The sequence below is a fragment of the Silurus meridionalis genome, chromosome 11 (genome assembly GCF_014805685.1).
Source record: "Silurus meridionalis isolate SWU-2019-XX chromosome 11, ASM1480568v1, whole genome shotgun sequence".
Lineage (NCBI taxonomy): Eukaryota > Metazoa > Chordata > Actinopteri > Siluriformes > Siluridae > Silurus > Silurus meridionalis.
Genome location: NC_060894.1, coordinates 2722412 through 2736323, shown reverse-complemented (window position 1 = coordinate 2736323; position 13912 = coordinate 2722412). Strand labels below are relative to the sequence as shown.

At 39.8% G+C, this 13912-nt stretch overlaps 1 protein-coding gene across 1 annotated transcript in view; it reads right to left on the bottom strand.

Moving 5' to 3' along the window:
- Positions 1 to 13912, bottom strand: part of LOC124393515 — a 40039-nt gene that overhangs the window by 13556 nt on the left and 12571 nt on the right. The window contains exons 3-5 of the mRNA XM_046861408.1: positions 10503 to 10602; positions 2838 to 2955; positions 2061 to 2184 (exon numbers count right to left, since the gene is read on the bottom strand). Of these exons, the coding sequence (XP_046717364.1) occupies positions 2061 to 2184; positions 2838 to 2955; positions 10503 to 10602 (342 nt within the window). The remainder of the gene's footprint in view (positions 1 to 2060; positions 2185 to 2837; positions 2956 to 10502; positions 10603 to 13912) is intronic.

The following is a 13912-nucleotide window of genomic DNA, read 5'->3' as shown; positions in this document are numbered from 1 at the left end:
ACCTCAGAATTCTACAAACAAAACCCCATAATGGCAATGTGAAAGAAGTATGTTTAAAATCTTTGCACATTTATAAACAATAAAATAAAATATTGATGTACATAAATAATCACAGCCTTTGCCATGACACTCTTTTGAGCTCAGGTGCATCCCGTTTTCACTAATCATCCTTGAGATGTTTCTACAACTTGCTTGGAGTCCAGCCGTGGTAAATTCAGTTGATTGGACATGATTTGGCAAGGCTGTCTAGATGAGGTACCACAGTTAAGAGTGCATGTTAGAGCACAAACCAAGCCATGTCCAAGTCCAATGAATTGTCTGAGACAGGATTGTATCGAGGCACAGATCTGTGGAAGGGTACAGAAAAGAATTCTGCAGAATTGAAGGTCCCAATGAGCACAGTAGCCTTCATAATCTGTAAATGAAAGAAGTTTGGAATCACCAGGACTTTTCCCTTCGCCTGGCCAAACTGATCGATTGGAGGAGAAGGGCCTTAGTCAGGGCGGTGACCAAGCACCAGGTGGTCACTCTGAAAGAGCTCCTGCATTTCTCTGTGGAGAGAGGTGAACCTTCCAGACCAACAACCATCTCTGCAGCACTCCACCAATCAGGCCTGTATGGTAGAGTGACCAGACAGAGTAAAAGGCACCTGATGGACTCTGAGACCATGAGAAACAAAGATTGAACTCTTTGGCCTGAATGCCAAGTGTCATGTCTGGAGAAAACCAGGCACCGCCCATCACCTGGCCCATACATCCCTACAGTGAAGCATGGTGGTGGCAGCATCTCTAATTTAATCCATTTTTGGAATAAAGCTGTTACATAAAATGTGGAAAAAGAGAAACGCTGTGAATATTTTCCGGTTGGACGGTAGGTAGGTACTTCACTTTATTCATTTTAGAGAGAAATTCACAATAAACAAATAAAATGTAACACAAATAAAAGAAGCAGTAAAGCGAATCAGTGCAGTCTGTGTTTCTGGATCACATCAGCAGCCTTTGAAGGCATCAGCAGCTACTGAAGCACAGCACAGCATTAAACACCTCACAGCTTCAAAGCGCTCAGATAAAACAGCTAGCTTTATCAATGGCATCAATCACTGCCCGAGCCAGGGCTCTGACCCCCAACCCTGAGAACGAGCACAGCTTTACCTTCAACTCCAATTTGTCCATCACACACTACAAGAAAACATCTACAAGCTTTCAGTGTTTATAAGACCTGGTAGAAGCTATTGGGATAGAACCTATTTCCAAGGTTAGAGGTTTTGTTTATTATAACCTCTGGCAACCCAAAAATTAGACAAAAACCTGATTAATGCTTAGATGATACTATATGGACAAACGTATTGGGACACCTGAGGGTTCCAGTCATATGTGGTTCTTCCACAAACTGTTTCCACAAAGTTGGAGGCACACAATTGTTTTTTTGTTGGTAATACAATTGTTTGTAACTTTTCCCTTCACCTTAACTAGGAGACCCAAACCTGTTCCAGCATGACAATGCTCCTGTGCACAAAGCTTAACATTGGTTGGAGTGGAAAGTCCAGGAGACCCAGGAGGATCCCAGGCCTCCTTACCCTGCATCAGTACCTGACTTTACAGCACAAATCTCCACAGGCACACTCCAACTTCTAGTGAAACATCTTCCCAGAAGAATGGAGGTTATTATAAGAGCCAAAGGGGAGTAAATGTGTAACGGGACGTTTTAAAATGCACACTACAATCTTATGATCAGGTGTCCACAAACTTTTGTCCATAGTGTTGTGTGGCCAAGTGTATATTGTCATCCAGCAAAATTGTGAGCCTCGATAGGAGTTGGTCTCTTTTTAACTAAATGATGAATAAATGAAGAAGTAACAAACATTGACTCCCAGGCATCTTCAACAATCCTGCAGTCTTCATTAAACTAATGTCCCACACTCGTAGCTTTGTGTTCCTGCAGAATTCTACTCCCAATTCAGTTTCTGGTCAATAATCAAGCAGCTGTCAGTAGTGGATCCTAATGCAGAGGTGCAGTATGGGTAACCCACTCAGAGAGATAGCATCTCTAGGGGCTCTCACCGAAGGGAAGCTCGAAGCGGGTGTCCAGGAGCACTTTGTGAGGTGTCGGGTTGTTAGTGCCATAGATTTCATCTGCTTTCCTCAAAACCTCAGAGTGTAGAAATGTCCAGTCTCCCAAACCTTCCTACAGAAAATCACAGCAAAAATAACTGTCGGATAAAAATCAACACATGAGGGGGCAATAAAGAAATATTGGTTTCAGTGGTGACAGACAGACAGACAGGCAAAAGTAAAAAGAAAGAAAGAAAGAAAGAAAGAAAGAAAGAAAGAAAGAAAGAAAGAAAGAAAGAAAGAAAGAAAGAAAGAAAGAAGAAAGAAAGAAAGAAAGAAAGAAAGAAAGAAAGAAAGAAAGAAAGAAAGAAAGAAAGAAAGAAAGAAAGAAAGAAAGAAAGAAAGAAAGAAAGAAAGAAAGGCAGGCAAAAGGTAGAAAGAGAAAATAAGAGAGAAAGAAAGGCAAAAGGTAGAAAGAAAGAAAGAAAGAAAGAAAGAAAGAAAGAAAGGCAAAAGTAAAAAAAAGAAAGAAAGTAAGAGATTGATTATTATTAATTTATATTTATGTATTAATGTATATAAAACGACTCTGCAGCTGTGATCGGGAGAATAGAGTCTGATTTAGACTCCGCCCCCTGGAGACACTACGTCTGCGCTACAGCAGACACTTTTCAGTCCAATAACTTACTGAAGCTTCCTCATCGAAAACACGAGAAAAACACGGGACAAAAGCAGCACAATGTAAAAAACACGTAACAGGACGTCTGGTCACAAGAGCTCTCAGACCTCCTCAGAGTGACGGATGCTTTTGAGAGGAATCCACGCGGTCCCCAGCAAAGTGTCCCAGATGAGTCCTTTATTCCAAACCTCCACAATGAGCCCCAGGTCCAAGCGGTTGATCTCACTGCACACACACACACACACACACACACACACACACACACACACACACACATACTGCTTCACTTTCTCACATTATTATTATTATTAATACTATTATTGTGTTTATTATTATCATCATTATTATTATTTCCATTAACTAAAAGATAATAGGCAGATTAGAAACGAGTTATTAGAGAGACCAAGCGGGGGGGACGTTTTGGAGACGAGGTTAGAGAACAGCGATTGAGATGGTTTGGTCGTGTGCAGAGGGTATATCAGTAGGAGAATGCTGAGGATCGAGATGCCAAGCAAGAGGAGGGCCAAGAAGGAGGTTTATGGATGTGGAGAGGGAGGACATGAGGGTTGGTTTGAAAGAGGCAGATGTAGAAGACGGAGTGAGATGAAGACAGAAGATTCGATGTGGCGCCCCTAATGGGAGCAACAAAATTATTATTTATTATATATATATATATATATATATATATATATATATATATATATATATATATATATATATATATATATGTACAAGAGCAACAAATTTATTTATATTGAGTTTTATGTCGTTAACAGAGTTTCCCCACTCGCTCCAGAAATCTAGAAACACTGCCTGGTGTAGATCAGATAATATAAACAGATGAGATCAGACAGAGGAAGCAGGAGGAGGACAGGAACGAGTGGCACTGAGCTCGTTAACATGAGCGAGAGCTTTTAAAGACGGCAGGTGCATCACAAGGAGGAAAGAACACACAAGCATCACACACCCGACAGACACACCTACACCAAGAAAGAAAGAAAGAAAGAAAGAAAGAAAGCAAGAAAGCAAGAAAGAAAGAAAGAAAGAAGCAGAAAATGTTTCCAGAATAAGAACCAAAGCAGAAAAAAGTGGAGAATGAAAGAAACAAGAAGATAAAGACAAGCAGAAAAGAGGGAAGCAGAAGAGGAGCAGAAAGCAGAGGAAGAAGAAGAAGATAAGAAAAGAGGGGGGAATTGATTGGGAACGGCAGAAGTAAAAGGTGAAAGAATTCAAAAGATGAAGAACAAATAAAAGGAACCGAAATTGGAAGATGAAAAGGTAAAGAGGAGAGAAATGAAGAGCACATTAAAGAAGAAGAACAGAAAATGAAAGAGGAAGAAGATGAGAAAGAGCAAGTAAAGAAAGTGAAAAGAGGATAGAAGAAAAGAAAGAGTAAAAGGTATATTAAAGGAGGACAAAATGGTACACAACCCAAAAGAAGCAGGAAATAAAGTCAGAAAAGAAGAAGAAGAAGAAGAAGAGGAAGAAGAACAAACAAAAAAAACAACAAAAAAAAAAAAGACAGTGAAAAACTAAATGCTGGATGATGTGATATTTCTGCTGTTTCAGCTGATGCTCGAAGTCTCAACAACCCTGGAAAATTTCAATACTCGATTCTCTTTAACAACCAATCAATAAAGAGCGGCGCAGAAATAAATAAATAAATAAATAAATAAATAAATAAACGACACATCTGCCCCTCGCCTCCCCCCAGTCCCCCCTCGGCAGCCGGGCTTCGTCTCATCCTCGATGCACTTAGCAGGCCACTGACCGACTAAATAAATAATGAATGAATCTCTAAACGCCGCTGTTGTATTGGTGCTTTCTCTTCCTTTATTCACAACACAGAGCGAGGGATGAAAGCAGAAGTGCTCTCGTTTATCTGCAGTGAAAATCTCGTCATCCTGCCAGCTGAGAAGTACTGGTGTTCTGTAGGTGTCACAAAATCTCTCTATCACACTTAACCATCCCTCCTTCCTGTCTTTTCTCCCTCCTCCCACCTCTCTCACTCTCGCCTGCACCACCATCCGTCCATCCCTTACTTCTACCTGCCTCCTCACCCCCTCCTGTCCTCCCTCTAACCCTCCCATCTCCCCTCCCCCAACCTCTCTCACTCCCACATGTCCCCTTTTACTTCATCTCTCACTTCCTTGATGCCCCCCACACCCACCGACTCCTACTCAACATTTACTCCTGCCCTTTTCCGCTTTCTTTCTTACTTCCTCCTTTCTTTTTTTTTTTTACTCTTTGGTATAAAGGCTCTATGTAAAATAATTAAAAACAGAGGGGTTTAGTTTTTGAAATGAATCGCTGTTTCCGCCCGCCTGAGAACTTCAAACAAGCCTAATAATAACTAATAATGAATGATGAATATTTAAGCATCATCTGTTACTGCGGTCTAAATGATGGTAAAAGGCAAGAAAAAGTCTACACCTGAAATCCGAATTGTGCGGTAAATCGGACCCTAATTTCCTGGTTATTTCATTTATTGTGCGAACTGAAAGTAAATAACGAGTCCAAACAAATGATGCGCCCAGATGCTCTGCTGTGAACAAGGCGGAGGATAAAAATAAATAATGATCAAATAACAGTCGGTTTAGTGAGAATCGAACACACAAACGTCTACAATGCAACAAGTACCCAAGGAAAATACGATGAACTCGTCTCTGTGCCCGTCGCTGGGCTTTTATAAAGCACCGTTTGGATTCGGTGTAAAATATCTTATATAACATCCGTATGACGTTTTTCCATTCCAAAATTCCATGCTTTTCCAGAATCGAATATTCCCTTAAGATATTTAAGACCACCCGAACTAACGATTTAGAATTCCAACTAGAACATGCGTCACATTACAATCTGTATTTGGATGTCAGAATCGGAATCTCGGTTGTTTTCCGCGTGTTTAGCCGCACGGTCGGAAGGCGCTGTGTTGTCATGGCAACTGCTGCCTCGCAACGTCTGCTGCTGACGCCACAATAAAACACCTTTAGGCCGTGTCCACGCTAATACGTTTCCGTTTGCAGGCGCATATTTTTTCTTTGCGTTTTAGCCTTCAGTCCCACAGAGACGGCGTCTTTTAGTCAATAAAAACTTCAAAGATAATGCGTTTTTTTGATTCAAAGAGCCGGGAAGTAAACATTCGGCAGGAGGTAAATGAAGCGGGGAGAATCGTCTCGCCCTTCAAGGGACATTTTAGAGGTTTCAATTTGAATGAGAGACTTGCGAAAGTATTTAGACGAAAACGCAGTCTTCCAATGAATTCAGATTAGTGTAGCCTTTGTTTTATAAACAATTAATTTTTACTACCGTATTTTCCGGACTATAAGCCGCTACTTTTTTCCCTGCGGCTTGAACAATGAAGCGGCTAATTTATGGATATTTCCTGGGTTTTTCCCGGTTTCACAAACTTCAAGCCAAAAAACTGAGCCCCATAACATTAGACCAATTAAATTGCGGAACGGGTTCAGGTGAACCAATGAAACTCTTTATATTAAATCAGATGCGCTCCCACTGAATCGGGCCGCACCACATCATAAATATGGATGATGTTCCTCTGACGTTTGACCTGCCGCTCACTCGGACTGTCTACAGGAAATGCGAATCATTCGTCACGCTGAAAACAACCGGGCATGAAAAAACACACTTCACCTGTGTAGACAGTGCACTGGAGAGAGTGAATGACGTGTAACATACTACGTTTAAAGGCTCACCTCTGGTTCTGGACGAGGCTAGAACAAAATCGTTCTGCCTTCACAGCCTACATTTATGGCGCATGCGTCATCCTAACCGTGCTCTTTAGTGTCGATCTGGGGAAAATATCTAAATAAACATATCCTCGTTCCAGCTCGGGAGCTAAGAGTAGCCTCTGGTTCTGTGCGCTGCTCCCTGAGGGAACGGAGGTCGTACGCTTTATTGCGTTAGTCGTAATGTTTCTCGGGGAGCGAGGAACACTGGGAGGACCTGTTCGATCAGGGGGACATCTGGCTTTCCTGAGCTCCCATTACAATGGCATGTTACGGTTAATTCGAGAGGACTCCTGAAAGAAGGGGGTTTCATGGAAAGCTGCTCCGAATACAATACAATCCCGCAACATGAGAATGAAAAGAAGAAAAGAACACAAATGAGATGATTGGAGAAGAAAGGATTCTAATCAAACAGATTCTTTTGACTGTAAGCTCTAATGAACCTTTCACAACCATCTCACATCTGTTGCTTCAAAAAAACAGACCAAACAAACAGGGCAATCAATATTTCGAATCATAAATTAATCCGATTTTGTGACTGATCTGTGGTTTACATTAAGCAGCACTTTAACAGCAGGCAAACCTTTTTCAATATTAAACACGGCCTATAAATCCTTTATCGCTTGTCCTTAATAACATTAACGTAAAAACATTGTACTTAACATTAACAGCCTACAGAATAGTCATACACACAATAAAAGTGTGTGACTGTTCTCGGAAATGATCAGGTGCTGTGATAGAGCTAATTTCAATTTAATTCAATCAAGCTAGGGTTTGTTTTTGGTCATTTCTTTCCAATAAAAGCATCACTTGGAGTGTTTTAGAGCTGCTACCACAGGACTTCCCATCACTAATCATTAATTAAGGGCACAAGCAGAATAGGTTGAAGAAGAATGAATAGATAAATACATAAAAAAATTAACCTCTTAGTCGTCAGCGCCGCGCCGGCGCAACCGATATCCCATTGTTCTCAGGGTTGCCAGCGCAACCGATATCCCATTGTTCTCAGGTGTTAAAGTTTAGCAATAGATTCAATAAAAAGAGATGACTATACATCATTCTAAAGCTCTAAGCCTCAAGCAGCGATTTCAGATCTGTTTTTCAATGGAAAACGTACAACGAATGTATTTTCTGAGCAGTACACACAAACAACATGCATAAAAAATGCACTACTTACACAATTATTGTAATAGACAACATGCCGTAAAGCATTTCTGTTTCAACCAAACAATAGTGTTGGATTTTAGATGGTTATTCTTTTGTTTACGTCACATAACTTCGGTTGGTGTTTGTGTTTATATGATTCGGAATCACTTTCGCATAAAAAATGACATCTTGCTGGTAAAAAAAAAATAAATAAATATGGCTGGTAGAATATAGTTTTACAAATCAAATGAGACAACACACTTAAAAAAAAAAAAAAAAAAAAAATCTCGGAATCTCGGGCTTGAGTCTACACTATAGGAGTCCAGGTGACGTTTATCATCAGCACCTATCATATAATTTATAAACAAAATAGCTTTTCTAGTGCAGAGGTGGGAAGTAATGAAGTACTTTGTTACTGTACTTAGGGAGATTTTTCTGGTATCAGAACTTTTACTTTATTTCTATTATTTTTTACTTTCACTCATGAATTTGTTTACACAAATATCTGTCTTTTCTACTTCTTACATTTTCAAAACTGACTTGTTACTTTAGTTTTAATCGATTAAAACTAACGATTTCGTGACAATATTTTTTTTTTCTCATTGTGCCATTTTCAGCCCAACGACTTACTTCCTGTCATTGTGAATGTTTTTTTTATCTACCACTAGTGCTATTATTTCCTGTGCTTTGAGAATGTTGATGGAGAAGTATAGAGAAGGTCAGAAGGAGTTGCATTGTGTGTTTGTGGACTTAGAGAATGCGTATGATAGGGTGTCGAGAGAGCAGTTGTGGTATTGTATGAGGAAGTCAGGTGTGTCAGAGAAGTATGTGAGGGTGGTGCAGGACATGTATAAGGACAGTGTGACAGCAGTAAATTGTGCAGTAGGAACGACAGACTGGTTCCAGGTGAAGGTTGGACTGCATCAAGGATCGGCTCTGAGCCCTTTCCTGTTTGCAGTGGTGATGGACAGGTTGACAGACATGGTCAGACAGGAGTCTCTGTGGACTATGATGTTTGCGAATGATATTGTGATTTGTGGTGAGAGTAGGGAGCAGGTTGAGGAGAGACTGGAGAGGTGGAGGTACGTGCTGGAGAGAAGGGGAATGAAAGTCAGTAGGAGTAAGACAGAGTGTGTGTGAATTGGGGGTTGGGGGTGAAAGAGGCAGATGTACAGGGCAGGGGGGTATTGAGACAGATGATCCGCTGTGGGGACCCCTAATGGAAGAAGCCAAAAGAACAAGTGTTATTATTTCCTGGCTCTCACACACCACAGACGGAGGCTAGTTTACGATGTTAACAATGAGAAGACAACTGGAAGTTTGGGGTTAACGTGGATATGAGTCAGTGATGTAAACATGAGTGAAAAGAGAGACGTTCCTGATCATCATCATATTTTCTCTGCTTGTGTTCTATATGGTGGCTGTTCAGCCTGAATACATTCATTGGATAACAAAATGTAAAAACTATATATATATATATATAATGTGAGGTTCAGTTATAATATTAATGACTACTTTTTACTGAAGTACATGTGCGAGTACAAACTTCTTTACTTTAACTTGAGGAAAAAAGTGGAGTCAGAACTTCAGTCAGACTTTTAAAACATGAGTATCTGCACTTCTACCGAAGGATGAAGGATGTGTGCCACTACTGGTCTACCCTATATCCATCCATCCATCCATCCATCCATCCATGTATATATCACATCACACACATATATACATGGGGTGCAGTCAGTGTTCTATTTTATCCCATTAGTGTTCAGTGGGGTTGGAGCTCTATAGCAGGAGATCTTCCACTCCATCCCATCCCCAAGTATCATATCTTCATGGATCTAGCTATGTGCACAGGGACATCATCATGCTGGAGCAGGTTTGGGTTTCTGAATTCGAGTGAAGGAAATATTTCATGGTAGCCCATCTAAAAACATCGTATACAGTTGGGTGCTTTCAAATTCACAAACTTCCTTCACAAACACTGTGAATGAGCTGTTTCAATAGAGACGATATTGTATAGAAAAACCACACACTAAATCATCTTGTGGTTTAACTCCACAATCAATCATGTAAAAAAAAAAAAAAAAGAGCCCTGCAGCTGCTGGCTGTGTGCAGCGTTGAGCGAAATGCAACAACACGCTCCATACGGCTCACATGACCAATCATGCGTGAAAGCAAACACGCGCGCATGTGGAGTGCGACGTGTGGATTGGTGCCTACTGTATTGCTTATTGTCATCAGTTTAAGTAGCAACTCCATCGGTGACATGCGGAAGGAGGAGTGTGACGAGAGTGGATTCACAGAAACGTGAGCTATACAATCTGCATTTACAGAAGTTTGTTAGGGAATCATTAAGATATGAACAAAGAGCCATATTATGGACTAGACATCGAATGGCATTAGACAATGTACACAGAACAAATTCTGGAATAGATGTAGAGAGTCACCGAATGACAGACACCAAAGAATGACATTATGCATGGACACAGAATGAAAATATTTTTACAGACATTCATTCTATGGACAAAGATAACGGACACTATAGAAAAAAAAAAAGACACACACAGACACTATTAACAAAATAGCATCGACGATATAAACAGAATGAAGCAGACAGACACAAAAGAAAACAATTACAGACACTATATAAAACAATGATGCACAGACATAATAGACAGAATTGACAAATACTATAGACAGTGACACACAGACGCTATAAACAGAAATGACAGATACTATAGACAGAATGACGCAGACAGACACTATATGCAATGTTTTTATAATTTGCCTTTTTAAAAAGAAAGAAATAAATACAAATAAAAATGAATGGACTTTAGTTGATTTATTGTGTACTATGTTTATAGTTTAAAATGAATGCAGTCTTACAACATGAAGTCCTGCTCCCAGCATGGCTGGTCTCCCCGCACCATGATGGTCGTACTCTTGACATTCTGCACCTTCAGGGTCACATAGGCATTAAATTTGTCTGGGGAAAACAAAATGATAACTCGTTAGATTCCAATCTGCTTTGGATCCTTTGCACTTTATAGAGAATAACACAGACGAACACTATAAACAGAATAACACAGACGAACACTATAAACAGAATGACACAGACGTGCACTATAAGCAGAAGTGTACTAAATGACAGACAGTCAGACACTGTAGACAGAATGATGCAGACTGATACTGCAGACACTGTAGACCGAATGACACGGAGACTGTAGACAGAATGACACAGACTGATGCTACAGACAGAATGACTACAACTGCATGTAAAATTGAATGTAAAATTATTGCTGTAACCATCATGGCGTTTTGTTGTTTATGTTGCATTATGGATGACTTATAAAACTGTTGGTTAGGTTGTTATAAATAAATATTCTTATTAATAATAATAATAATAATAATAATAATAGAATCAAGATCTGTATTATTCATTCTGGTTAATGTTTTTTATTGTTCTTTGTGTTATTACTGTGAATATCCTGATGCTCAAATGCATGAACCCATCAGGTGTAAAACCTGGTCTTTAGCAGTTCCACAGTGGATCAGCTTGAGTATGAGCTGTAAAGCTCTACAGAGATCCTGCGCCAGACTGCAATAGGTAAAAAAAAAAAAAAACTGCCTGAATCTGGCCTCGCTGCAAGAAAACCTGAACTATGGTGGAGGGATTACTCAGAGTGACCTAATGGTACGGCTTTATTTGTGTCAGAACTGACAAGGATTAAGAGACAACCCACTCCGATCAAACACAAACACACACACACACACACACACACACACACACACACACACACACACACACGAGCTTCTATGAGCCTCTTTAAAATCAATGGTCCAAAATCTCAGGTTCAGCTGGTAAAACACAAACTTCAAATTCTTGCATTTTATTTAAGGTTGTTTTTGGTTGTCGTCCTGGCAATTCAAACTCATTCCCCATGACAACAGCGTCAACAAAACAAAACAAATTCAAGGACAAAAGATAACACGGGTTATTTAAAGAGAGATGATATAAATGCTGCGGAGAAATCGGTGAGGTTTTCAGGGAAAATAAATGGTGGGACGCAAGTAAAAAAAACAAAGATTTTTGTAATAAAATAAAATAAAAAAATATTTTTGTTTTAAATAAAAAAAATTCTAAATAAATTGAGAAAATAGCAGTAAATATGTCTTTGGGAAAATGTTAAGTTAAAGAAAAAAACCTTAAATATACAGCTAATAATACACATGACTTCCTGGACAGAACATCTTATTCCATGTTTAGTTCCAATTCCCTCTTTTAATAAGCTTTACTCATCTGGGAAGATGTTCCACTAGATGTTGGAGTGTGTTTTTTGGAGTTGTTCAGACACAAGAGTGTTAGTAAAGTCAGGAACTGATGTAGGTGAGAAGGTGAGGAGGCCTGAGGTGCGGTTAGCGTTCACATTCATCAGCTTAATAAGGTTGGAGCTCTATAGTAAGAGATCTTCGACACACAACCCATGGACGGCAAATCTTCATGGATCTGGTTTTGTGCACACAAGCATAGTCATGCTGGAGCAGGTTTGGGTCTCTTAGTTCGAGTGAAGGGAACATTTTATTCTACCACATCGAAAGACGTCCTGCACAATTGTGTGCGTTCAACTTTGTGGAAAAACCACATATGGCTGGAAAAGTCAAGTGTCCCAATACATTTATCCATATAGTGTATGTATTAGACTCAAACATGGTCTGAGAGAAAGAGAGGGAGATCTCTATTTGCCTGGACAAGACCAATCAGAAATTAGAAATCGGGGAAAGGGGAAGCTCAGATGTTGGACTTTAGATCAGAATGTCGTTAAATCCCAGCACCACTAAGCTGCCACTGCTGGGCTCTTTAGCAAAGCCCTTAACTCCAAACTACTCAGATGTATAATTGAGATAATTGTCGCACCACCAAATGGCGTAAATGGAAAGACGTCTCATTTCGGCGTATTCAAGTTGATTATTTTTACCACACCGCCTGTTAATAGTCCCGTGACCCTCTGAGCGATAACACTGAGGCACGTGGGACTGAGCTCCTTGGCCTGCTTGTTCTTGGCTCTGTCTCAAATCAAACACCGGATCAGATGAGCGTCCTGCAGTAGAGACGGTTCTCCTCCCTGTGTGGTCGAAGGTAAACACGGCCGCCAGTCGAGCCTTCTCTATTGACACTTGGCTCTTTTGTTTCTCCGACATCGTGAGCGTTTGCACAGTTCTGTAAACGACACTGCCGACTTTCATCCTGTCACTCAAAACAATGCCACCTGTTTCACATGGATCATACCGGCTGTTTGAATAGATTTAATAGGGTTTGTTAGACAGCTTTATCACATGTGTGTGTGTGTGTGTGTGTGTGTGTGTGTGTGTGTGTGTGTGTGTGTAAACATTTCGTCTGTATTTTGCTTGAAAGTTGTTTTGAGTTGCTTTTCCGATCACAACCGTTTAAAGAGTAATTATTTGAGTTAAGTTTTTTTCCTTTTCTTTTTTCGAAATAAAAAAAAAAAAAAACATTTGATATTTACAACATACATTTTAACAGAAAAGGACATTTTTTTCTCCTTTTTTATCTTTAAAATGTATATATATTTATACATAATTTAATGCTTATATTTTTTTCTTTATTGCCAAACAGAATAAAAAAAATAAATAAAAAAATGATGAGTCAAATATTTTTCAGGAAGCACATCCTCATCAGGTTTTATTTCGTCTCTCAGCTGTGATGGGAAATGGTGTGTGATTAGTGTGTAAAGGAAGCGAGTCATTAAAGCCGGCTCTACCAGGTGACTCGGTTGTAAGTAAACATCGGTCTCGTCTCTTGGGACATGAACGTTTGCCCATAGAATAAAAACGCGAGGGGGATCGGATTTCAATTCCATTGTAGTGGCATTTTTAATTCGATGGAGAAGAATCTTTGTGTGTCTTCATGTGCTCCAGTGAGTCCATGTGCGGTTTATTAGTTTAGCTTCAATGCTAAGAGTCAAAGTGAGTTACGTGGGCTGTTTTAATCAGGTTTGGCAATCGGATGCAGGATCCTGTCAAAGTATTTACTAATGAAGGTTCTTTATCTTCTCAGGACATTGGGGGAAAAATGTCCACCTCCTTCCTATTGATCCTCCATTAGAGCAGATCTAAAGTTTATTTAGTAAAACCAAACAAACCAATCAACATGCCAAGCTGATTAGATTAAGAACAATATAACCCCTGATGCTGATCTTATCAATAACCAAAAAAGTCACATTTGACTTTTTCCCTATGCAAAAGGGACCTCCCTTTACTGATCGGAAGGTCAAAAG